The sequence below is a fragment of the Thunnus maccoyii genome, chromosome 22 (genome assembly GCF_910596095.1).
Source record: "Thunnus maccoyii chromosome 22, fThuMac1.1, whole genome shotgun sequence".
In the NCBI taxonomy this organism is placed as follows: domain Eukaryota; kingdom Metazoa; phylum Chordata; class Actinopteri; order Scombriformes; family Scombridae; genus Thunnus; species Thunnus maccoyii.
The window spans coordinates 24,289,318-24,315,192 of NC_056554.1; the positions used below are offsets into that span (position 1 = coordinate 24,289,318).

At 39.0% G+C, this 25,875-nt stretch overlaps 1 protein-coding gene across 1 annotated transcript; it reads right to left on the reverse strand.

The window, feature by feature from the left end:
* Positions 1-14,745: 14,745 nt before the first annotated feature.
* LOC121889708 (low affinity immunoglobulin gamma Fc region receptor III-like) lies at positions 14,746-18,834 on the reverse strand. The gene is made up of 7 exons (XM_042401879.1): positions 18,751-18,834; positions 16,893-16,928; positions 16,422-16,685; positions 16,104-16,343; positions 15,717-15,770; positions 15,486-15,635; positions 14,746-15,304 (listed from the first exon to the last, which is right to left on the reverse strand). Exons 1-7 carry the CDS (start codon positions 18,782-18,784, stop codon positions 15,201-15,203), a joined length of 882 nt encoding a protein of 293 aa, XP_042257813.1. The 5' UTR covers positions 18,785-18,834; the 3' UTR covers positions 14,746-15,200.
* Positions 18,835-25,875: the final 7,041 nt, after the last annotated feature.

The window sequence follows — 25,875 nt, forward strand, 5'->3', positions numbered from 1 at the left end:
AATTACAAAGTCAGCCTACTATCACCTGAAGAATATATCAAGAATTAAAGGACTTATGTCTCAGCAGGATTTTGAAAAAACTGGTCCATGCATTTATCTTCAGTAGACTCGTCTACTTAAATGCTGACTTTACAAGTCTCCCTAAACAACCAATCAGACAGTTGCAGCTGATTCAGAACGCTGCTGCTCAAGTCCTCACTAAGACCAAGGAAGTGGATCATATCTCTCTGGTTCTCAGATCTTTACACTGGCTTCCTGTCTGTCAAAGAATTGATTTTAAAATACTACTGTTGGTTTATAAAGCACTGAATGGTTTAGGGCCAAAATACATTTCTGGTCTGCTGCTACGTTATGAACCATCTCTCAGGTCATCTGGGACAAGTCTGCTTTCTGTCCCCAGAGTAAAAACAAAACATGGAGAAGCAGTGTTCAGTTTTTATGCTACACATATCTGAAAAAACTCCTAGAAAACTGCAGGTCTGGTGCAACTCTCAGGTCTTTTAAATCACAGCTGAAGACTTTTCTGTTTGCCGCCCTTTATTAAACCAAATTTGAGGATTAATATCTTACACTGCACTGTAATTTTATTCTGTTGTTTTATCTCTTATTCCTTTTTAGCTTCTTTTTATTTCCAAATTCAACACTTTTTAATTGTATTTAAATGTCTTTTTACATTGCCTTGTGTTGCTTTTATATTCTGTCTTGATGCCTTTTATGCTCCATGTAAAGCACTTTGAATTGCCTTGTTGAAATGTGCTATACAAATAAACTTGCCTTGCCTTGCAATCCGCCAATAAATGCAGAGAAGAAGAAGAAGAAGTTTGGATGGGAGTTGGGGGTTTTTCAAGTGGCAACGTCTAGAGGGTTGCGGTTGGTTGCAAGATGGTGGGTTGAGCAGTCACACTTTTTGGAGCTCGTCAAATCTTGTGCCAAAGTTTAGTCTAAAGTTGGTGACCCTCCACTCAAAGTCAAGATGAACACACAAAAGCTGATTGAAACTGTCAAACTGAAAATGGACCTCAAACAACAGGAAAAGCTGCCTAATGTGATGTAATGTGTAAAGAGAACAATGAACTCAAGGAGAGAGTCAGAGAACAAGAAAGATACAGGATGAGGTAGTGCCTCCGGATCAATGGATTGGAAGAGAAAAAAGAGGAAGATATCAGAGCGCAAGTCATCCAAATCCTTGGTAAGATTGTCCCAGAAATGCAGCCAAAGATAGAAGAAGCAGTTGATATCGCACACAGAGTCGGGAGAAAGATGGACAATAACAACAGACATGTCATTGTTTGCACAAAGACGGGTGAAGGTTTTGCTGAAGTGCTACCATGGGAGGATTGGGTGGAGAGGAGAAAGCTATGGCCCCAAATTGAAGAAGCCAGGAGGGCTGGAAAACTGGCCTTTTTTCATGGCCCTCATGGATACACTGAAGGACGACAAATTGGAGTTGGCGGGTGAACTCATTCACTGATGACTGTGATAGAGTGGAAAAATTATTAATGGGACGATCAACCCTTGTAAAAGTTACGGTCCAATTACCGAGTGGGCTGAGTAAACAATTGCTACTCTTGAAGTTCATTTTTGCTCACTTTTGTTCTAGTTTTAATGGTCAATGTTAAAATTTCGTTTGGTTCATTAAATGTTAGGGGCTTGAAATATATTGTAAGGAGAAAAGCACTGTTTTTATTTTGTAAAGGGTAAAACTTTCATTGTTTGCTTTTACAAGAGACTCATTCTTCTGATGTGGATGCAACTTTTTGGACTAATCAATGAGGAGACAGTCACGGCTCGTACTGGTCAGGAGGTGTGACGATCTGCTTTAACAAATGCCCTGGAGAAATAATGACTCACAGAGCTGATGGAGATGGTCACTGGCTGTTGGTGGTATTGAAAATTGAAAGTAATTTTCTTATAATAACCAAAGTATATGGTTATAACAATGATGGGTTAAACAAAATACTAATGGAAAATAAAACTATAATGATTTCAGATCTTAAAATGCTACACCCTACTGATCTTATTTTAGTAGGAGGAGACTGGAATATGACACTAGACGAATGGGAAGACAGATGGCCTCCTAGATTAGCTAAACTACAACGTAACAATATTGTTGAAGGGTTTAAGACAGATAACAACTCAACTGATATATGGAGAGGTTCAAATCTGGGGGTAAAAAGCTATTCATGGTTTAAGCAGTGGGAGCAAATCTAGAATTGACTATTGGTTAGTGAGTGATAACATCCTGAGACATGCTTCACAAACTAAAATCTCCAATGCACCTCTATCTGATCATTTGTTTTATAGAACTAGTTTTGGAACCCATAGTGAGAGAAACCAGAAACAAAGGGTATTGAAATTTAACGCTAGATTATTACAAAACGAAGAATATTGCAATAAAATTAGGGAAATAATAAGGACATGGAAGATAATGAATCACTTGAAGGTAATATTGGTAAATGGGAACTTACTCAATTTAAAATTATAGAATATACTGTGAATATTTGCAAAGAATTAAACAGGAAAAAAAGAGAAAGTAATTAGCTCTGAGAAATAAATCAGTGCTATAGTCAATCTGAATTTAACAGTCAGGGAAAAAACAGATTGACGGAGCTGCAAGTCAAGTTAGATGATCTTTATCTTGAAAGGGGTTAGGGTGCCTTTATAGGATCATGAGTGAAATGGATTGAGACAGGGGAAAAGAACTCCTCCTATTTCTGTAACTAGTAAAAGTAGACAACAAAGGAATTTAATTATGAGTCTAATGATAAATGAGGAAGAGTGCAAAGATTCTAGGTGTATAGAAAAAGAAGTTTGTATTCCTCAGATTGTTCTTCAGTAGAGGCTAATACTTTCTTTGATAAAATTAAGAATGTTATCCCTTGTATTGAGGACTCTTTCAGGGAATTATGTGAGTCAGATCTTAAAATTGAGGAATTAGATTCAATTATCTTGAAAATGATTTCAAACAAATCACGGCCAACTTCTGACGGTTTTTTTGGAAAGAAGTAAGAAATGTGTTATTTAAAGCTTTAAAGGAATGTATGGAGAAGAAAGAACTGACGTCAAGCATGAAACAAGGTTTAATCACCTCTAAATCTGGCAAAGATAAAAGAATATTTGTTATGTTTTAGGTTTTTGGTGTTTGGATCCCAAAAATGCAGAGACATAGGTGAGGACAGTTCTTGGGGTGTTTATTGAAAGAATAATGTCTCAAAGGGAAAAAAGGCAAGTGGCTGGAGGTGGTGGCTGAGGGCTAGCTGGCATTGCAGATGAGGTGGAAAAAGATCAGGAGATCCACCGAGGCTGAGCAACAGAAAAACAGTGGCACTGGAGACTGCAGACGAGGCACTGGAGAACTATGCACAAGGGAAAAAAACTCAGGTCAGTCCATGCACTAAAAAACTCAGGTAGGTCACAAGAAGCTCTGGAGAATACAGAAATCATCAGGGACTCATAGTTACCGACTGCAACAGGATTATCTGGCACAGGAGTGGTGTCTTGACCCGGCTTTATGGCAGGGGTGATTACTGATGAGCACCCGTCGTGCCTCGTAGAGAAGGCCCTGCTCAGCCAGCCACACCCTCAGCCTCCCACACACTGCCAGGGAGAAAAAAGAGAAAGAGGAGGGAAGAAAAAGAAAACACAGAACAACCCCAAACACCAAAACAAAACATCACAATGACAATATTAGATAATTTGAGACTCATCATGTTGCTTAATACTGATTATAAAATACTCTCTGGGGATATTGCTGCTAGGCTGAAAAATGTAATTTCCACCATAATTAGTGAGACAGAATCAGGATTTTTGAAAGGAAGGTCAATTCATAAGACTTGTATTAGATTTACTTGATTATAATAATACACTTCAGATAAAAGGGTTTGTTTTATTCTTAGATTTCTATAAAGCATTTGATTCTGTTGAACATCCTTTCATACTGGATATTCTGTATAATTTTGGATTTGGAGAGAAATTTATACATTTGATTAAGATGCTATACAATGGTATCAATAGCTCAGTAGCTCTAAGACACGACACCTGCTCAAGATTTGATATTTAGTGGGGAATTCGTCAAGGATGTGGCAGCTCACCATTACTGTTTATAATGGTTGCAGAAATGCTATCTATTCTGATTAAGAATGATAGTACTGAAGGATTAAGAGTGATGGGAAGACAAACAATAATAAGTCAATTGGCTGATGACCCAACTTTATTTCTAAAAAATGAAAACCAAATCCCATTAGCTTTACAGTCTATTAAACAATTTTCAAAAGCTTCAGCCTAAAATTAAATGTAGACAAATGTGAAATGTTAACCTTACATGAACATCCTCTGCAACCATTATACAACATACAGGTTAAGAGGGAGGTTAAATTAGGGGATTGTCATTTCTAAGGATAAAACTACCTCTGACAAGATGAATATTTGGAATATTATGGACACATGTAACACAATCCTAAACAGATGGTTGCAGAGAGATATTACAATCTTTGGGAGAGTTTTATTATCTGAAATGGACAGTTTATCCAGACTCATCTACCAGGCCTTTTCCCTACCCATATCAGCAAGAATGACAAAACGATAAATAGTGTCAATTCCCAATTCAGATGGAGAAATAAGTGTCAGTACATAAGAAAAAATGATATGGTTAAAAACTATGAAGATGGGGGTTTGAATATGATCAACTTTGATATCATGAATGGTGTCTTGAAATTGAATTGGCTAAAATCTTTTACTAAGAATAAACACTTCTTTTGATGTTTATTAAATGGGTGAAACAGACTTTTTACTACGTTGTGACTTTGTTTGTAGCTCATTACCGGTTAAACTTTCTGATTTCCATCAGCAAACCCTCCTCTATTGGAAATTACTTTATGAGCATAACTTTACACCACACAAAACACCAGTGTGGAATAATAGATACATAATGCTCAGTAGAAAACTTGTATACTTAGATGAATGGAAGTCTGAAGGGATTTGGGCTGGCTCATTTTATGGATGATAATGGAAATCTGTTACAACATTATGACTTCTGTGAGAAATTCCAACTCTATTGTACTGTGAAGATCTATAATAGAATGATGAAAGCTGTACCAGTCTCTCTGAGGTCAATGGTTAAAGAAGACATTCTGTACACAAAGATCTCTCCAGGGCTGAGGCAGCTTTGCAATGAAGGAATAGACTTTTGTGACAATAAATGCACTAATAGCACTATTAGATATTTACTATTGAAAGAATGTTATCCCAACCCAGTTAGAAGGAAATATATTTTCAAGGAATTTGGAGCTGAATAGGTTAAGAAAATAAGAAATAGATACATCTCATTTCCACTCCCTCCAAAGGTAAAAGAGGTTAATTTCAAGATTTTAAATGAGATTTACCCAACGAATGATTTCCTAAGAATGAGGTTTAACTTAGATATGAATAATTGTGTATTTTATGAAAGGGATTTGAAGCCGTCTACATGCCTGTCACAGAAGCCCTTCGACTGCGCAGTGGCCGAACGTGCCTTTACTCACGTTCGGCAGGGCTCGCCTTTTCTATGACGTAGGGTCAAGGGTGAGTCACTATGCCGGACATGCTTCCAACTCAAGCCATGGCTTTCATACGAACAGGAAAATGGTTCGTACCAACACCTGCGGCGGTATGGAGATCGTCACTCTCGTGTGGCTGGCGATTTTGTCGACGGAATCGACTGACGGTGAGTTGCTTATGTGATGTATATTAATCAGTCGTATTTTCACTCAGCTGCTAGCTACTAGCAGCTAGTCGCACAAAACTGAGGTTGCAGATTTCTGCTTGTCGTGTTTTTCTGTCAGCCCCTTTACCGTTTTTGCTGCTCTCAACTCGGTTAATTTAGCTGTATTCTTAATTATCGTGGACAGTTACAAACTTCCGCTAGTTCTCTCAGCTCGCCTTCTTTCAGCGACTTTTCTCGGTAGGCCTCGTTATTTTATCTTAGCAGTCAACTTAGTAGCTAACTTAGCTTAGCAGTTAAAGATAACCCTTCATTCTCCTCTCTCTTACTCGATGTGTCCTGTGTTTAGCTATTCCTCTACCTCAAAAAACAACAACAACAAAAAAAACAAACAAACATGAAAATAGTAGATCTCTCCACTACACTGTGTGGTCACATAAAACAACTCCTGTTGGAGTCGAACAGCTTCCATGGAGACAGTCAGGTAAACGCATCACAATAGTAAAACCTGAATGCAACCAAAATGTGAGCGAATGGTGGTATTATTTTAGCTACAATGAAATGCTATACAGTATAAGGTATAGCTTCACAATGTATTCTAGCAATACTGGCATCAGTCAGACCCACCAAACAGCAAAGGCAACACGCCAGCCCTGCTGTTATCATGTTATTTATGTGTATGTTAACACTGTGGACAAAGTAAAGGTCAATATGCAATGCAAGTTTCGTGTCTTCTCACATAGTAGCTAGAGTGACCCATTACTGTGACTGAAGGAAGGACAACAATAATTAATCCTGCAAGCAGCGATGAACGGGCCTTCGCACCCGGGTGTGGTTGGGTGCGGTGCAGTCCAAGGGCTTCTGTCACGGGCATGTAGATGTCTCCAGGCCTGGGCTGACAGGTCTGACTTTACAAACATGTGAAGTTTGGTGCAGACTGGAGCATGTACAATAAAGTTATAGCAATTTCCTCTGTCATGGCGAAACATCAAATCTCAACAGTGTGAGGATGAGAATTTTCATGCAAGTTTTGGGCCCATTCACTGTAATTTCAATTAATAATTTGAAAACTTTTGATGAGTTTGTGTGTAAAACAAATTAATTTCCTGATTTTCATCAAGTCTATTTTTAGAAAAGGAAAGACTTTAAACCCACATGACCTGGTCAAAGTTTGATTGACATGTGTACTGTCAGGTGTGTAGAGACAATAAGTAACTGCAGCTGGACACAGAAAAATACTCATATTTGAATGGAGAGTGTGAGTGAACCGCTAGGTGCTCGGGCCCTAATAAAGGAAAAACTGCAGTACAGAGCTACAAATTTTAATTTTGATTTTATTTTACTGAAGCACTTTATCACTAAACTGTCACCCTCACTCCATATTTTTCCCTTCCCCTCATAGGTCATCCCCACTACTGAATTATACATATAAGACTCATAATTATTGTAAAATAAATGATAACACCAAACTTCATACAAAGTTTGTATATAATGTACTGTATGTAGATAGACCTTTCTGCTGTATCTTTCAAAAATGAGCTGCATTTAACCGTGACACCCATCCCCCCACTTTCTTCCCTCCTTCTCCCTCTCAGCTGGAGAGAAGGATTTCAGAGTACTCTTCTTGTGAAATATCTTCATAAATCCCATGACTATGGCCAAATATAACATTAAAAATCATATTTTAATAGGAATTTTTGTCGCGAATCCATTGATACAGGTTTGAAAGCGGTCTAACTTATAGTTAAGACGTCAGACGCCTCAGTTTGGCACAAAGTCCATGCCTAGAGATTGCCTCCCCATTGGTTTACATTGTAAGGTGCGATGTGGCACTCCAACTTTCGGGGCTTACAAAATCTAAACCGTTCGAGTTATTACAAAGTTTTTAATAACTTTTGCTCAACACAGTGTGATAAGTCATGTATTAAAATTTGAAGCCGATATCATTAACGCCCTCGGAGGAGATAGCGTTTATTCAAGGTCCAAAATTGGCACAAAGTCGTACTTTCATGGGTGTATTGTGGACTTCCTGTTGGATTTAGGTCAGCATATGATTTGTAGGTCTTGATGAGACGAATAATTGAGTTTTGGTTCGATCTTTCTACGACATTCCTACGGGCCGTGGCTGCCATTTTAGACACATAGGTGGCACTATATAGCACATTTTAGCACTTTGGGGGATAATTTTTACATTTTATCAAAATTTTCACCAGGCCTGATGAGCGTTCCAAATTTGGTGAGTTTTTGAACATGTTTAGGGGGTCAAATTTAGGTCTGAAGTAGCGGATTAATAAAGAAACAAAGAAAGAAAGAAATGGAACAGATACAAGAGGGTCTTCGCCCCTTTGGGGCTCAGGCCCTAATGATTTGTCATTAGGATTTTATTTGCATGCCCTGCAAAAATAGTTTCCCTCTGGGGGGATGGGGTACACAGACAGTGTGATACCACAGGTCAATCTGAAAGGGAGTCGAGTATTATTCATAATGAGCCTGTGGCACTGTCAACAAGGTTATAAATTTGAGAGGGACTAAAGTTAACATACGAGTCCTCTGTAGTATCGAAACATGGAATTTTCATCTAATGGTGTGTAATCCAGTAATAGGAATTCAAAAGTTATTAAGTAATGATCTGATAAAATAGGATTTTGTGGAAAAACTATTAAATGTTCAATTTTGAGGCCATAAATCAGAACAAGGTCGAGGGTGTGATTAAGACAGTGAGTGGGATTATTTACACTAATAATGAGATAAACGCAGTGCTAAGACTATCATTATCGATGTCCACATGAATATTAAAATCACCAACTATAATTACTCTATCTCATACTCTTCATGACACAGCCAGGTTTCAGTAAGATGAAATAAATCAATATGATGATCTGAGATTAGATCGTTTACCAATGCAGCTTTAGATGACAGAGATCTAAAGTTTAAAAGTCCACATTTTAATTCTCTTATTTTGTTGTACTATTGCAGCGGTGGTGTTCATTTAAAAAAAAGATAAGATGTTTAGATAAAAGGTATAAAAATGCTTGACTGAGGGGGCAGCCGTACGGTGTTGCTGTCATTTTTTTTTTTTTTTTTTAAATTTCGTGTGTCTCTGTTCACTCTTTCAGCTGTTCCTTTGTCAGAGGGACACATGCCAAAAGACAGGATGCAACAGATGCCGACCACAGTGCAACATGAAGGTGAGAGCAAGTGGTCTCAGCCTGATTACATTAATGCAGACTCTAAATTTAGGAAGTCCAACACACATTTTGACATGTCAAAGCAGGAAAAGCACAGGTAACCAGTGTCATAAGTGTCAGAAAACAACAGTCAGGAGCCCAAATGAACTGTGAAACATGTTTTTCTTGCTGTAATCATTCCTCCTGTTCATACTGACCAATAGAAGATCCCTTCATAATGACCTTACAATGGAAGTGATGGAGGACAAAATCCACAGTCCTTCTGTGCAAAAATGTATTTAAAAGTTTATCTGAAGCTAATATGAAGCTTCAGCGTCCAAATGAGTCAAATCAAGTAGATATCTTTCAACGTTACAGTCTTTTTAGTGCCAAAGTCCTTCTTTTTGTTACTATACTTCCACCTGCAGCTCAACAGGGAAACACTGTCCGAGGAAACACAAAGAGGGAATTTGATGCTAAAAAGACTGTAAATGTGTCAGATATCCACTTGATATGACTAACTCAGACTGATGAAGCCTCATAGAAGCTTCACATCAACTTTTAAATGACTGTGTGGACACTCTGTGGATGTTGGCCTCCATCACTTCCATTGAAAACACATTTGAAGGATCTTTTAGTATCCAGTATGAACAGGAGGAATGATTACAGCGAGGAAAACCTCTTTCACTGCTCATATGGACACCTGACTGCTGGTTTAAGACAGATTTAAGAAAAGTTGTGAACCCATCCTTTTTAAGTGCACATTCATGCACTGTCAGATAGTAGACTATTGTGCCCCACGTCTGAAATATACCAATACACACTACATTTAAGCCACGCTGGATGCACACTTCTCCTAATACTGTTTGGAGCGATAATCGGTGCCAACTGTATCACACAATTCACAATTAGGACCAACAGTAATCTACAGACAAGAAGAAGTTGAAGTTTATAACATGTTGGATTTTGTGTGAATATTATTATTATTGTTGTTGTTGTCATTATTATTATTATTATTATTAATATCCAAACTAGGAGTGTAATGGTACACAAAATTCATGGTTTGGTATGCACCTTGGTTTTGGGGTCAATGTTTGGTAACACATCCTCTAAATGGCGTGCAAGTATTTTGGCCAATATTTTCCTGTCTCCATTTTAATAATGACAAAGAAGAGCGTTCTTCTGCTGGACTCGGAAGAAAGGAGTGTGTTTATATCCAATCACATGGAAATTAAACAAAATAAGAAAGCATGAGGCTCTTTTGTGCTTGTTGATTATCACAGTAGACTGATTATGATCTTTTTATATCGTTCATTAATATATTTTGTCCCACTGCTGAAAGAAAGTGTTAAAGTTAAGATGTTCATAGTCGATGTAGTCGTCACTTGGCACCACTATGGTGACGGCACATATGATGACATTACATGCAAACCCTAACACTTATATTTCTGTGTTTCAGTCCAGAAAGTAAACATCAGACCTCCTGTTGGACAGAATGTCACTGTGAACTGTTCGCTTCCTGGAAACCTCGACATCAAAGCTGTAAACGTGACCAGAGATGACCTGGGAGACAAATACGTCGCCTATCTCCGAGATGGGCACATGGATCCAGACAACCAGCAACCATCTTTTGAGAACCGAGTGGAACTGCTCATAAAGCAAGGCAACCTATTTTTTAGCATGCTAAATGTGAGCTCCACCGACGAGGGAACCTACAAGATTGAAATAAAATACAGGGAGGGGACAATTCAAACAAAACACATTTACACCTTCAACTTGATGACTGCTCAGGCTGCCTCAGGTTAGTTTGATCGGTTCTTTTGTATCAGATGGTAATAGTGGCCTGTAAAAATGTATGAACACATTAACATAATGTGTATATTTTTTGAAAACAGTACAGTGACATCAAACGACCTGTTGTTTTGGTCCAGGGTACAGGTGCCTCAGAATGATCCAGCCCTGATATATATATGCTGATGTTCAATACAGGTGCAGAGGTGGAAGAAATATTCACATCCTTTACAGCAGTAAAAGTACCAAAAGAGAAATGTAAAAATACTCTATTAAAAGCAAAAGTCCTGAATACAAAAACTCTACTACAGTTAAAGTACATAAGTATTATGAGCTTGATGTAGGTTTGGTCCCTCTGACTGATATATTATTATTATATATCACATGATTAGATCATTACTGAGGCATCTGTCAGTAAGCAACATGCTCAAAAACCTAGATTCAAACATGTTCTTACACATTCAGGTTAGGTGAAGCCTCAGGTTACGGAGCGTTAAGTTCCCATAGAGGAAAAGAGGTATGGGTAAATATCAGATTGTAGTTCTGACAGATGTTTAGTCAAGATACATCAAGGTGCATGTCATCACATCATGTGCTGTTCTCTAGCGTTAATGAAGATGTTAATAATTATCAAATTTGCTCCCTGACTGACACATCTACCTACCCACTTCTTCTCTGGGTATGGTATCTGGTGTGCACGTCGGGGATCAGAGCTGAGGTATCAGTGAGGGCACGTTCTAGAAAAAGCTAAATGTACTAAGAAAATGTCACAGCACAAATGGATTTCCTTCACACTGTCATTAACTGACAAATCTGTTTTCTGCTCTTCAGTTGCCTCGGCTGGAAACATCTTGAAGGACAAGGGACGATTTGGATCAATTGCTGCAGTTCTTGTTGTTGCTGTTGTTGTGCTGGGTTAGGTTTTAAGAAGAATTGAGGTCAAGCAGTTCCTTATTAATCTACAGGCCAGAAGCTGTCCTGATTGAAAATGATGTCCACCACTGAAAAGACAATAGAAACACCTTAACGCCTTACATTAATGAAAAATACACTATTAAAGGCAATATGAAAAAGTAGCATTGACAACAATCAGAAGTTCCAAAACACAGACAAGGAAATAAGCTAAGAGGGGGTGGGGGTGGGGTCTGTTAGCAGGGCATTACCCAAAACTTAAACACTGACAAAATGGAGCAAAATGGAGATTGAACAGACCTCCCGAGAAACCATTTCTGATCAATAACTTGAATTATGGCCTGAACTAAAAGCATAAGCTAGCTACTTGGACTGGAGAATGACCAAACAAACCCCCCACCTTAAATGGGACACTCTTATCTCACCAGACCAAAGCTATAAACCCCTGCAAATCTGAGCCAAAGTTAACAATAATAAAAATAATAACTTTATTTTTATATCACCTTTCATACAAGAAATGCAGCTAAAAGTGAGAAAAGCAAGAGATAGGTTTCCGTAGGTTTAATCTAATCACATATCTGTTAACTTAAATCAAATATGGATAAGCACATTAGATAGGAAGGTACTTTGAATACTTGAAGTGAATGTTGTTTAACAACAGAATTGCTGCTTTAACTTTACTATGCACTCTATTCCAGCAGTATGGTTATGACTGGGAAAATATCATGAAATACTTGAATATTATGAAAAGAATGTGTTTACAACTTCAATGTGATATTCTAGGCCACAGTGACCTGATGTATGAGGGACCAAAAAAAAACCTGAGACCTCCCCAAAAATTCCTTTTATTTCAGAAGACCACCAGCCGCGCCTCAAGTCTCCTGAAAACAAAGAAAACAAACACACCCAAACTATGCCTTTTTAATTCAAATTATAAAAAGGAAAGCTTAACTGAACTTGGTTGACCTGTCCTCCAGAACTCTAGACTTTTGTTTGTCAACCAAGTATATGCACATTCAATCTTTTTATTGAAAAAAGTTTAATTTGTTTTTGTTTTATTTGTAACATTAAGTCTCGTATTTCCATCTACAGTATGTTGTGTGTTTTTTTTGTTTGTTTGTTTGTTTGTTGTTGTTTTTTTAAGTATATGTGAAGATTTGAATGTAGTCAATGTTAGTAACTGTTCAGCACTCAACTCAAGTTACTAAGAGCCAACCAAATCCTGATGCAGCTGATGCAGTCTCTTTCACTGCCAAACACTGTGACGCTACACCACACAGTGCTGGACCTGCCAAGGTGATGCCTTAACCACAATGAAATACCTCAGTAGCAAGGACAACATGGCTTTGTGATCAAGAGTTGATGTGATCATTTGTTTAGAGAAGTCGAACAAGCGTTCCCTTAGCATTCCTGTTGCAATATGTTAATAAATGTTTTTATTTGTCCTAAAAGTGTTTGGTTGTTTCTTTGAGCTGCAGTAAACAGAGGTCACTGTTTGGGAGAATAATTTAGGATTATGAGACCGATTCATTGATTAAATTGAAAAAAGGGTTAGTGCTCCCTCCTGGCACTAACAAACCTAATCTAACTCCTAACCAAAGAGAAGGTGGTGCCCACAGTAACGAAGTAATTAAATAAAGTAATACTACTACAGATATATTAAAATAAATTAAAGTAGTTGTAAAATAACTCGTAGGTAGAAAAACAAAGTATGTTCCTGTGGGAAGCAGCGATTTAGCTGAAAGGAAGCGAACAGTAGGTGATGTCGTACCTACATGTGTGACAGCTTCTCTCTGCTTTAACCACTAAAATGTGGTGAGAAAGATTCGAACACTGTGTGTAGCTGCACAACAGCAGTCGGTAAAGACCAGTGTGGTGAGCTCTCACCCTATTGTACTTTAGTTTTCTTATGTATATTTTTTGGTGTCTTCCTAGTCCCAAACACTTTGTTCCATCATATGAAACTGCAGCTTATTGAGCAAATGTGTGTAATCATTTTGGGTTTTTTTTTTGTAGCTTGCAACTTTGAAACTCAAATACTTGGACATACGTTCTGCTACAGATCCTGTTTAAACTTTGTTGAAAAGACTCAAATGTTGAAAAGACTGAATTTTCAGAATTTATCAGTGTTAAAAAAACAGTGCAGTGACATCACACAGCCTTTTGTGTTGGCTGCATACAATACAATGAGGGGTAGAAACAGGTGCCTCAGAGGTGTCAGCCCTGATAGATCTGCTGATGATCTGATGATGACACATTCTGGCTAATGTACCTACTTATTCTCTGGGTATGGTTTCTGGTGTGCATGTCGGGGATCAAATCTAATATCTAACTGCGGTATCCAGTGAGAGCACAACTGGAAAAAGCTAAATGTACTAAGAAAATGGCACAGCACAAATGGATTTCCTTCAAATTTCCATCAGACCGTCATTAGCTGACAAATCTGTTTTCTGCTCTTCAATTTTCCACTGCGAAACGCCATGGCTGGAGACACAAACAGACATTTTGCATCAGTCAGAAGTCTGTTATTTGTTGGTGTGCTGGTTATTGATTTTGTGATATTCTACCAATGTAAAAAATGTAGAAAGGAATGAGATCAAGCGTGACATCTGTGGCTGTTAAATGGGGTGCAGTCAACATCCTGGTGCTCACAGTGTGACACTATTGTAGGTGATGTCTTTTTCCTTGCTTATACTTCTCATAATTACATAAAAGATCTCTAACACTGTGTTTTGCACCATGTTTCAGCAAAGCTCACACCATTAACATACATGAAGGAGGCAAAATATTAGGAACACTTTTAAATATAATACACTCCAGTACACCACCACCACCCACTATGACCTAATAATAAATTTAAAGGAAATTATCACATGTCTGACAATGTCTACAAAAACTGAAAATGTATCAGCTTAGTTAATGTAGCATTTATTGCAGAGCTGTCATATTTGGATTGTATACACTCACCTGCCTTGGTCAAGCTGCCCTGGCACGTCTTCAGCTCGTACAAAATGCAGCAGCTAGGCTATTAACTAGGACTGGCCGTAGATCTAACATCACTCCTATTTTAGCCTCACTGTATTGGCTGCCAGCAGTTTGTTTACTTTGTCTCTGTCTGGTACAGTGTAACACCGGTAGGCTGCCAGCAGCTGTCAATCAAACACAGACATGCTTGTCCAGCTGGGTGAGATAAAAAGGAGCATGTCTGACATTTCCCCCTAAATTCCCTTTTTCCTTCATGCTAATAATACACAACTATTAATGATTTTCTGTAGAAACACTGATCAAACAAATCACAGACAGACAGTCTCACCATGTTTACTAAACCACAACAAATACAAGTATTTTCCATCTGACTAATCTGTAGAAAACACACACACTCAGCACATGTGATCAGATCTTCATTTACTCTGCAGTCACTGCAGCACAGCTCAGACATCAGGCAGAGGAATGAAAAAAAACTTTATTCAAAATATTCAGTTACAGAGTTACAAAGATGGATGTTGCTGGCAGTAAAGTAACAGAACAAACGTAAAGCAGTGACTTCATATTGTAAATGTTCAGCTTCTGTTCTTATTCTCATGTTCTCATGTTCACTACTGTCACTGTAAACTGTCTCTGACGTGTTCAGCTCAGAAGTGATGCTCGGTGGTGACCTCCATGATGTCATCATATTCCTCAGCCAATCCCTCTGCAGCCTGGTTGGGTAGGGGTGTTGCCATGGAGATGTCATATCCTGTTGTGTGAAGAGTTAGAGATTAAGAGTTTGAACTGACTGACAGAGACAAGGATCTATATGTAAATAATATAATCAACACTAAATAACTGTAATAATGTTCACTAATAGAGATATTGTGCAACACATGATTAATTGATTGATTGATTGATCATTACTAAGTGTCTCTAAGGGGAGTTACCTGTGGTCCTGTGTCGATATAAAGACATCATGAGGAGAGTGGAGATGAAGTACGGAGAGAACACCACTAGGTGATAGGCCAGTCTGAACACAAGGGGCGGGGCTACATATCCAATGGGCAGGGTTACACATACAGGGGCTGGGGCTGTGGCTGTAGGTTCACAAGGATAAACGTCTGGTCAGGTGAACATGTGGATGAAATAAGTGGTAAAATCAAAGTGAACTTCCTCACCTGTGACAGTGATCCAGCTGGGTGGTATAGGTTGAGATGTAGTGGTGAGTTTATCTAAAATGGCCAAAAAATATATGATTAAAAGCACATGAATTTATAAAATGGATTCCATATTCACTAATTTTACTGTTCAGAAAGTGATCAGATTACTGAGAATGGTGCAGTTTATTAGACATTTAAACATCATCTATATTGTTTATTGTTTGTTTGCCAGATTTGGAAGCTCATTTCAAATAATATGTGAAAATAAAGACTAATATTTTAATATTAAGTACATAAACACATAAAATGATTCAAATGCAACAGAGGTGAATTCTGTCCAGCTCCGTTTGTGACAACATAATATAACATATTAAAAGTTGAAAGATTTGTCTTTAACTTCCTCACCTGTGACAGTGATCCAGCTGGGTGGAGACTCTCCATGACTGCTGATGTTACACTTGTAGAGGCCTTCATCAGACTTGGAAACATGGTGGATGGTCATGTGACCTGCAGGCTCAGTCCTGATGAGGGAGCCATCTTTATAGAAATCAGCTGGGAGGTTGGAGGTCTTTGTCTTACAGTGCAGAGTGACATCATCTCCCTCCATCACAGGGAGGACAGGACTCTGCAGGATCACTGATCCACCTCAAGACAGAGACAAACTACAGCATTTCATCATTTACACTCAGCTTCATCAATACTAACTCCACAGTCTGATCTTACCAGTGACAGTGATGTTGATGCTGTTACTGGTTGCTCCCTCTCTGGACTCACACCAGTAAACTCCACTGTCCCAGGGGGCTGTTAGACTGATGTTACAGGAGGAACCAGCTGACCTTCCCCATTTAACGCCACACTCAGCTCTTGTTTCTCTGGTTGTGTTCCTCCTCAGCGTCCATCCCGCAGAGCTGTCGTCCTCCTCACAGCTCAGAGAGACAAACTTTCCTGTAAACATCTGAGAGCTGCTGGGACTCACAGTCAGGTGAGCTGGAGGGAGGAGAGGATGATAAATAATCTTTTAAAGATCTCTGAAACTGAACTAATTGAATTCCTGATAGTTTGACATGCTTTACATTATTATCATTATTGCTTTTTAACATCCACACTGCTTTGAATTATGAAGCCTGTTGACAGAAAATAACAGAGTTTCCGAGTCAGTGAGGTTTGTGATTGTGATAGAAGAAGTTTACTAACCTTGGTTTGTTGTGCAGCACAGCAGTGAACTCACAACTAAAGTGAAATGACACTCAGGTTGGTTTGAGGTTTTACAATCAACAAGACATCAGAGGAAAGTGACAAACACCAGACAGACTGATCTTGGTCCAGTTTTACTGATACAGAATGAGCACAGAAAGGAGAAGAGATCTCTTTCATGTTCTACACTAAACCGGATGTTTAACTTTACTCTTCAACACTACGTGAGATCAGAGAGCCACAGCACTGTCTGACTGAATGACTGATAACAATGTAAACACAAGGCTCATGGAAATTCCAATAAATATGGGCTTGTAACATCTTATGCACTTATACAGGTACATGACATAATTTGTCCTATTCGATCAGAACAGATTTTTGTCAATAACAGTATTTTGCTTCAACCATAAATGAAGCAGGCCGATGTTTATTGTGTGTAGATTAGACTATTAATGGAAATGATGGCATCTGTCCTCAGATACAACCCTAAAACTGTTTTATACAAATAAAAACATCAAAAACACATATGTTTTCACTGCACCTGTATAACGTCGGCCCACAAATAAACAGTGCTGAAAAAATCTGTCCCATGGTTGAACCTAATTGTGACCCTGATGGTGGGTGTGGCATTAATCATGTCAAAGAACACTCTTACAACAATCTTTTTTTTTTTAGTTTTTACAGTGATGTAAAACTCTGTAAAACAATTTCACTTTAACAGTTTGAGAAAGTTTTTAAGACGTCGTCCAGACGAGTGGTTCACCACCTTTATGGTTTTGACCCCTTAAAATACAGCAACGTCTGATTGACAGACAAGTAGACATTGATGTTACATGATCAGTAATTTACAAGAAAAAAAAACAAAAATTTTGATGAATATCTGAAAAGATCAATCTAATTTTGTGTGGCTGCTTTCCTTTCCTGTTACTTGTCTCATGGCCCCTTAAATGTGTGTTGGTGCCAATGATTTACAGCACAGAGGTCAGTGGGAAAATTCCTGCAGTATGTTAATGTTGAACATTCTGACAGCAGTGTTATGTTAAAGTTTTGAAAAACAGCATGTAAAGCACAGATACATAATATAACATTCCTAATGTAGTTGTATTAAAACATTAGAACGTCATGTTACTCCTTTTAAAAATCGTTGGGAAACTCGAGTGATATATTTTGTTACTTCGTTAAAGTTTGGGGCCTCACAGGAAATTAAAAAATGGTCCATATCTGTGCAGCAGAGCTGAAGATATCCTGACTTCAGTGGTTGAAGAAGTACTCATCCTTTACTTAAGTAAATGTACCAAAAAAGCAAAGTAAAAATCCTCTGTTATGAGTAAAAGTCCTGCTTGAAAAGTCCTACTACAGTAAAAGTACATAAGTATTATTGTCATGTTTCTGTCCCAGTCTGACTCTGTCCCTCCACCAGTCCGCCAGATGCCCACAGACTTTTTCCCTGTTTGTTGAACTGGACTGAGTAGCAGTCGGCCCTTGAAGTTGAAACTGAAGTTTGTTTTCACACTAGTTGTTATCTTAAGGAAGTATGACTGAGGACTGTTGCTTGCTACACACTGACCCTTGTAGAAACTACGTAGGCTGAAGAGGACTAACCGTAACCAGTGAAGTGAATTTGATGAGTGAAACTGGTGGAGCAAGAAAATCGTTAAGAAAATAAATAAAAACATTATGGGAACCTTCTGTAAAAACACGATCTGATTGTCTCAAAGTAAACAAATGTGAAGATCATTTTGAGACCCAAAAACCACAGACATGAGACTGATATAAAAACCAAACTGGAAACACGTTTAAATGAACAACAGGAGTCTAGCTGTTATCATTAAATCAGAAACACACAAATCGTACTTACAGAGCAGCAGCAGTAGAGATGTTTCCTCCATCATAACACTTGCTGATATTAAACCTAAAAAAACTCTTTGATCAGTTTAGTAACATCTAGATAAACCCTCCTCCTTCCTGTCTGTGGTTCAGTGTCGTGGTTTCCTCTTCACAGACTACTAAGAGGAAACTTTCTTTGTTTAGTTGCAATAAAGCAGACAAAACCGTAACAATGAAGAAAAGATCTACAAAAACAAAACCTAAAAGTCAAGATGAAAAGCAACAAGTGGCACATCAATACCTGCGTGGTGCGTTCACTGACAGTTAAACTAACCTAGAAGACTGTGTTTCTATGCATTTATAAACCAAGGCCAAACTTGAAGCTGCTCTTTTGATAAGAAACATCCTCAACTCTCAATTGAAATGACTCAGAGATTTATGATAAGATCAGACTTCACTGATCACTGAGGGAAATTCACCTGAGATGAAAGAAAACAAATAATGAATTAAATAATAAAAAATAAGAAATTAAAGAAGTTAAGAGAGATGTGATAACAACTATATACAATATATATATGTTACAATACTTTTGGCTATATTCGTGCAACTCTGACAGCCACAGTGTGGAATGGTAAATGGACTGCATCTATATAGCACTTTTCTAGTCTACTGACCACACAAAGCGCCTTTACAATTCATACCAGCCTTCATTCTTTCACACACACATTCATACACTGATGGCAGAGGCTGTCATGCAAGTTGCCCACCCGCTCATCAGGAAGTGATCCAGTGCTTTTTTTATCCTAAGCGTTGTATAATGTCTCTAATGCTAATATGGGGTTCGGTATCATGCCCAAAGACACTTCAACATTTGGAGGAGCCAGGGATCAAACCACTGATCTTCCGATTAGTGGACGACCCGACCCGCGCTACCACAATATGTAATATAATTATATGTTAAGTACAATACATGATAGTAATTGTAGTAAGTAAGTAACTAAACGTTACTTATAAAGCGCCTTTCAAAACCAGAGTTACAAGGTGCTGTACATTGCAAACAACTGAGGGAAAAATAAAATAAAATAGAAAGTTAAAAACAGGAAATATCAATATTGAAACAATAACACGCGTAAAATCAATTCTACAGTCTATGGGTAAACATTGTAGACTGGCCAACACTGGTGTGATGTGTGACTGACATCGTGTATTAATTAACAGTCTGGCGGCCGCATTTTGGACCATCTGGAGCTGAGACACAGAAGAGCGACTCAGGGTTGCGAACAGTGAGTTACAACAATCAAAACGGGAGGAGACAAAAACATGAATGAGTTTGTCCAGATCTTGAGAGGATAGTATAGCTTTGATTTTTGCAATGTTTCTTAGTTGGAAGAAAAAGGATTGGACCACTTTCTTAATGTAACACTCAATGTTCATGTGTTGGTCAAAGAAGACTCCTAGGATTCTTGAGGCTCGCATAACATTTGCTGCTAAAGGACCAATACACTGCTGTGTTTTCTCAGAAATGCTCTCAGGGCCTATAATAGGAACTTCTGTTTTGTTGGGGTTAAGTCTGAGGAAGTTATTTGACAGTCCTTGATAGCTGTTAGGCAGTCTTGCAAGGTGGAGACTTTGCTATGCTCATTTGAATTGAAAGAAAAGTATAGCTGTGTATCATCCACATAGCTGTGATAAGAGATACACTAAATCGACTAATTAGGAAACCAAGGGGGAGCATGTACAGGGAGAAAAGGGGAGACTTGGGAGACGTAAGGATCAATGGCCACAGAAAAACTCCTACCATAGTAAAGTATATAATGTTATATAAATGTGCAGTGTATGTAATAGACACACTGTATACAATAGTAGTACAATACTATGAAGTATTTATAATGAAATGATTAATTGATTATGTTAAAACATTGATTTTATGAATGAAATAACGTGTTGGTAGAAAAACACCGTTTAGCTGAAAGGAAGTGAACAGGAGGTGATGTTGTACTTACATGTGTGACAGCTTCTCTCTGCTTTAACCACAAAATGTGTGGTTGAGAAAGAGACACAAACGCTGTGTGTAGCTGCACGACAACAGTCAATAAAGACCAGTGTGATGAACTCTCACCCTATTGTTCTTTAGTTTTCTTCTGTATGTTTTTTGGTGTCCTTGTTTTGGGGTTTTTTGTAGCATATTCCAGCGATTTTATATAGATTGCTCAGACATGCGCTCAGCTACAGATCCTGTTTAAACTTTAAAAGGCTGAGAAGACATTGAATTTTCAGAATTTGTTAGTGTCTAAAAAGCAATGACATCACATAGTGTTAATTGCAAGTCAGTGGGAAGACATAGACTCAGACACAATACATCCTGCATTGGCTCCAAACATAAATCAAGAGGTACAGAATCATTTATAATAATAATAATAATAATAATAATAATAATAATAATAATAACTGCCGAAAGGGTTGAAAATATTTTTTTAAAAGATTTGGTGTTTTGATGATGGTGGGGGAGAGCGCTGTAAAAATCTCACATAGGTGTTCAGTTGGGTTGAGATCTGGTGACTGTGAAGGCCACAATACATAATTTGCATAATTTTCATTAAACCATTAATTTATTCAGGTTTATTCTTTATTTTGTCACCCATTTTTGCATCTGACTGCTGTAGTTGCTACTGTGATCAGTCGAAGAAAGAAGTAAAGGAGGGAAGAAGAAGGGAAAGGGGAAAGGTCTTTATAATAGATGATGTCTACAAGTCATTGTGTTGAGCTGAAACAAGACTGATTCTCAGATTTTTATTGAGCAACAGCCACGTTTATCTGCATCTAGAATGTTTCAGCCTTCTGTAAAATGTACATTAATTTCCTCTGAAATTGCGGGAAAAGTAGAAAGTCACATCTCATCTTATTCTGGAGCAAAATGTTTGACTTTGGCACCAAAAAAATGTCAGAAAACAACTTAATCCCATGTTATCCTTTCAAACACACCATCAGCTTGTCTCATTGAGCAGAATCCGTCGTCACTTTGTTGAAGCTGAACTGTGAAAGTGAGGGACTTTAATCCTCCGCTCGCTCCTAAAATTGTAACAGGATTAAAACATTTAAATGGTTGTCCTTGCATTGAATGTAAGCACCGTGCAAAGCGGTGGACACACAGGCTGAAACTTGTGTTTTTCTATCATCATTACAGGGACGATGGTAGAAAAACTTGTTTTCTGAATTGAAGACTCCTATTCATTATAAAAGCTAGAATGTCAAAAGAAAACAAAAGTACAAAAAGACTTCATTAAAAAATGTCAGTGTCCTGTTTTTGTTCTGGATCTCCCTTATGAATATTCACTGCGGTTTTATTTCCAAAACTTTATTTTTCATCTCACCAAGTCCTTGTTCCTCCCTGCCTGCTGTCCTAGTTGTACCTGTGACAACACACACATTTAAACACACACTTTTCCCAACAGAGACTGCATCAGTGCCAAGTTGGACTCGCTACAAAGAGAAATCCTCACACACACACACACACACACTCGGGTGGAGTAATGACACAGATATAAAGGGGGGCGGGACCACACCAACATTCAGAGGGGTGGGATAAGGGACTGGGAAGAGGGAAGGATGGAAAATGGGAGTGGGGGAGTAGAAAGAGAGGACACACACACACTCCGACAGTCAAAACATATGTGAGGGGACACTCTAAAGAGCCTTAAAATGTCCCTTTAAATACATAATATTCACCACACACAGAGAATCTTTTGTGTCATGTAAAATTCACCCTCAGAGCCCCTGAAGCCGACGTTAATGTGGCGACAAATGACAGAAAAGTGACAGACGGGGAGAAAGCTATCCTGCAGCTGAGCAGGATGGGAAAGCTTGTTTTTAAAGGAGCATGCTCGTGGTTTTTCATGTTTTAGCTTATTGTGACAGTTTAAAATGCAGGGGCTTCGATGATGAAACCAAGACAGTCAGTGTGGGTCATGCCATGCCATTAAAATCAATTAAAAGTATAAAAATCCATAAAAACAAGGCTAGAGAAGAGACCTGATAGACAGTTGCACTGCGGCCTGGTGCCCATCAATCAGACAACTAAATAATGTGTCAACACATACCACAAACTATCAAAGGTGAGTAAACTCTCAACTGCTACTGTGACTGGAGGCCTTCACCAACTGCAGTACTAGAAAGAGAAAGAAAAGAGTTAGAAAACCTGCTCTAAAAACAGTAAATAAATACTAGGAACAATGATTAAAAATTAAACTTACACCTAAAATAAACAGTAGCCAGTGCTGCTCTGAGCCAGGTATATAAAAGGACTACCTTTCTGCTCTTTCTTCAGCAAACATGGGCAGCAGCATGAGAAGGGACAGTCACACAGGCAGTCAAATTGCAGCACCGTCACCCCTGTGCTCTCTGACCTAATTATCAGCTGCTCCCTCTGCTAGGCCTGCCCCTTCTCAGGGGCCTGTATCCCGTGCTACATTATTACATGAAAACCATGAATACTTGACAGATGAAGTAAACCCAAACATGTAGTGAAGGTGAACTGGGAACATCTTGCTGAGGTCTTGTCTGCAAGGTCGTCAGTTCCCACCTACAGAGCAAATTCTTGCATCTCATCAGCCCAGGGACATGGGGGCTAAACACCATTAAAAAACACCATTACTGATATGGCTGGTTGGAGTTGTGGCCTGAAGGTCATCTGTGCCTCTTGAAGCCTCAAACCAGGAACCTGCTGGCAGACGCCTGGGGGTACAGGAAGTTGTCAAGCACAGAAAGGAGGCCTCTTAGGCGGGGTATACTAAAGGAACTGCCGAATCGGCAAACAACTATCACAAGGCCAGAAGAACTGTGGCTTTGGTGGTCAGAAGCTAAAACTTGGGTGTGGGACAAGTTTGGTACTTTTACAGGGTGGTGGCCAGCTGCTGGGGTTATAGGAGTTAACCCATCCAGTCTGTATGTGTTTTGTGGTTTTGGACACTTATGACTGTGTCCCTGGGGGTACTTGTGGGCGCGGCTGCCAGAATATGAAATACCAAGGCTGTTGCTATGAGCCATCCGGTCGTTGTATAAACAGAGTGAGTTTCTATGTTCTTGGAAATAAGTCAATTCAAGTCAAGCTAGTTGTTGGTGGGTGTTTTCTCTCTCAGGGTCTTTCACCATTTTTGTGTGTGATTTTCATAGAGAGGCTCTGATGGTACAGCTGAGGACTGGAGATTGTCTGTTTTATTGAACTACTTTTTGCCAGTGGTGTAGTTTTGCCAAGTTTTTGAATAAGCAGTTAATTTAACATATGATCCAACCTGCGACCATGGTTCTGGGTAGTCCGACTGAAAGAATGAGATTTTGGAAACAAAATTCACAGTACGTCTGGGCAGCATTAAGGTTCATGAACTCTCGAGTAGAACCACTGCTCCTTCACACTGTAAGGAGCCTGGTGAAGTTCAGACATTTGATCAGGATGCTTCATGTGCGCACACCTGTGGAGGTATTCTGAACATGAACTGGGAGGTGACCTGGGGCATATCCCATCGTGGGAATGTCCACGAAGAAGGAATTCTGGTCTACATTACTGAGCCTGCTACCACAGTGACCTGAATCGGGATATGCTTTGCATTTTTGATTTTAACATCATCACAAGAGAAAGGTGGACCAAGTCCATTCCAATCTGGGCCAATTGGTGTGATGTTTAATGATTCTAATAATTTATTTGCCCCCTGACCTCAGTCACTGCTGGTCGTTCTCTCAACTATCTGTTGACAACTGGTTTGATCTCCCTGGTCACAGATGGAAGCTACAGCGATGATGTTCAAAGCTTCAAACAGCGAAGGTGTTGAAGTTTCGTCCTGCTGCTGATTGTTGTTTTTTGGTGTCGAACAGACAGTGCGACCTGGTTCAGCGAGTTTAGAGAAGACCAAGCCAAGAATACAGGACCAGGACACACACACATATGCAGACACACACACACACACACAGGACGGCAAGGAGGTGGTACTGCTGCTGCATTTCAAACACGACCCCTCTGAGAGGTTCTGGTAGGGAAGTGTGTCAATGAACAGCGGTGATCACACACACACAGAGTGTTATCGTCTGATATTCTAATTAGTACGACATCAAAACAAGAAAGAGGTCCACAAGCTCCCAGCAGACACACAGCCTGTCCAACAGCCCTACCTTCACTTCTTGTGTGTGTGTGTGTGTGTGTGTGTGTGTGTGTGTGTACACCTCAGATCAACAGTATAAGAAACTTTTCAGGTCATTTCAGCTCCGGGGAGAAAAACCTGTGAAGTCGTCATTTGCCTCTTTCTTTCTGACAAGATCTTTATTCCTTTAGCTGATAATACTGTTAATATGAAAGAATTTGTCAAACAAAAAATTATCAAACATTTTTCCCCCTAAAACCTAGGAGCTCTGTAGCTTTGCTGGATGATTTACCACTGAGATTCTGGATAATAAAATGCCAACTTTAAAGGAAATATTCTGGCTTGGCTCCAGTATCCCAGGCCAAGAATAATATTTAGAACCAAAGTTTTAGCATAATGAAGTTAGCTTCTTACTAAAACGTTAGATTTTTCTTGTGACCCCTTGTGAAAGCCACAACAGTGAAAGTCTTGCAGATGCTGAACGAGGGTACAACATTCATTTTGGGTCATTTCATATTGTGCTGCTGACGTTTGTTCATCACCCAGCAGAATGATGCTGCTGTGTGCAGGATTTATACTTTTTTTTGTAGTATGTTTAGTTTTTATATTCACAAGAGAACACTACTTTTTCTGCATTGTCCTACAGATCAACATGAACACTGTTTTAACTTTAAAATTGTAAATGTGTGACATGGGAACTTGATGAAGGCACAAAGACATAATGGACATTATCATTCATTTAACCTTGTGTTTTTATCTGTGTGTGTGGCGGCAGGCCAGGTGCCCTACTGTCACCCTGATTCAATCTGACCCTCAGGGGGGAACCGTCCGCCCAGAGGGAAGCTGTTTCCCAGGGGACACAGAAGCTGAGGGACACATCAAGGACAGGTGCATCCCCCCCCCCCCCCCCCCCCCCCCCCCCACTTGTCCCTCCCTTCACTGGTCAACAGCTCTGACTTTTCTCTGTGAGGTTTGTTCGTATGAATGCTACAAGTCAGATTCAACAAACTCACTTAACACCAAAAACT

Coding starts and splice junctions, on each gene's coding strand:
- LOC121889708 (XM_042401879.1), bottom strand. CDS start 18,784: ATGATGGAGGAAACATCTCTACTGCTGCTGCTCT. Junction 15,771..16,103: donor CAGCTGGATCACTGTCACAG/GTGAGGAAGTTA, acceptor TGGCCATTTTAG/ATAAACTCACCACTACATCT. Junction 15,636..15,716: donor CAGCTGGATCACTGTCACAG/GTGAGGAAGTTC, acceptor GTGAACCTACAG/CCACAGCCCCAGCCCCTGTA.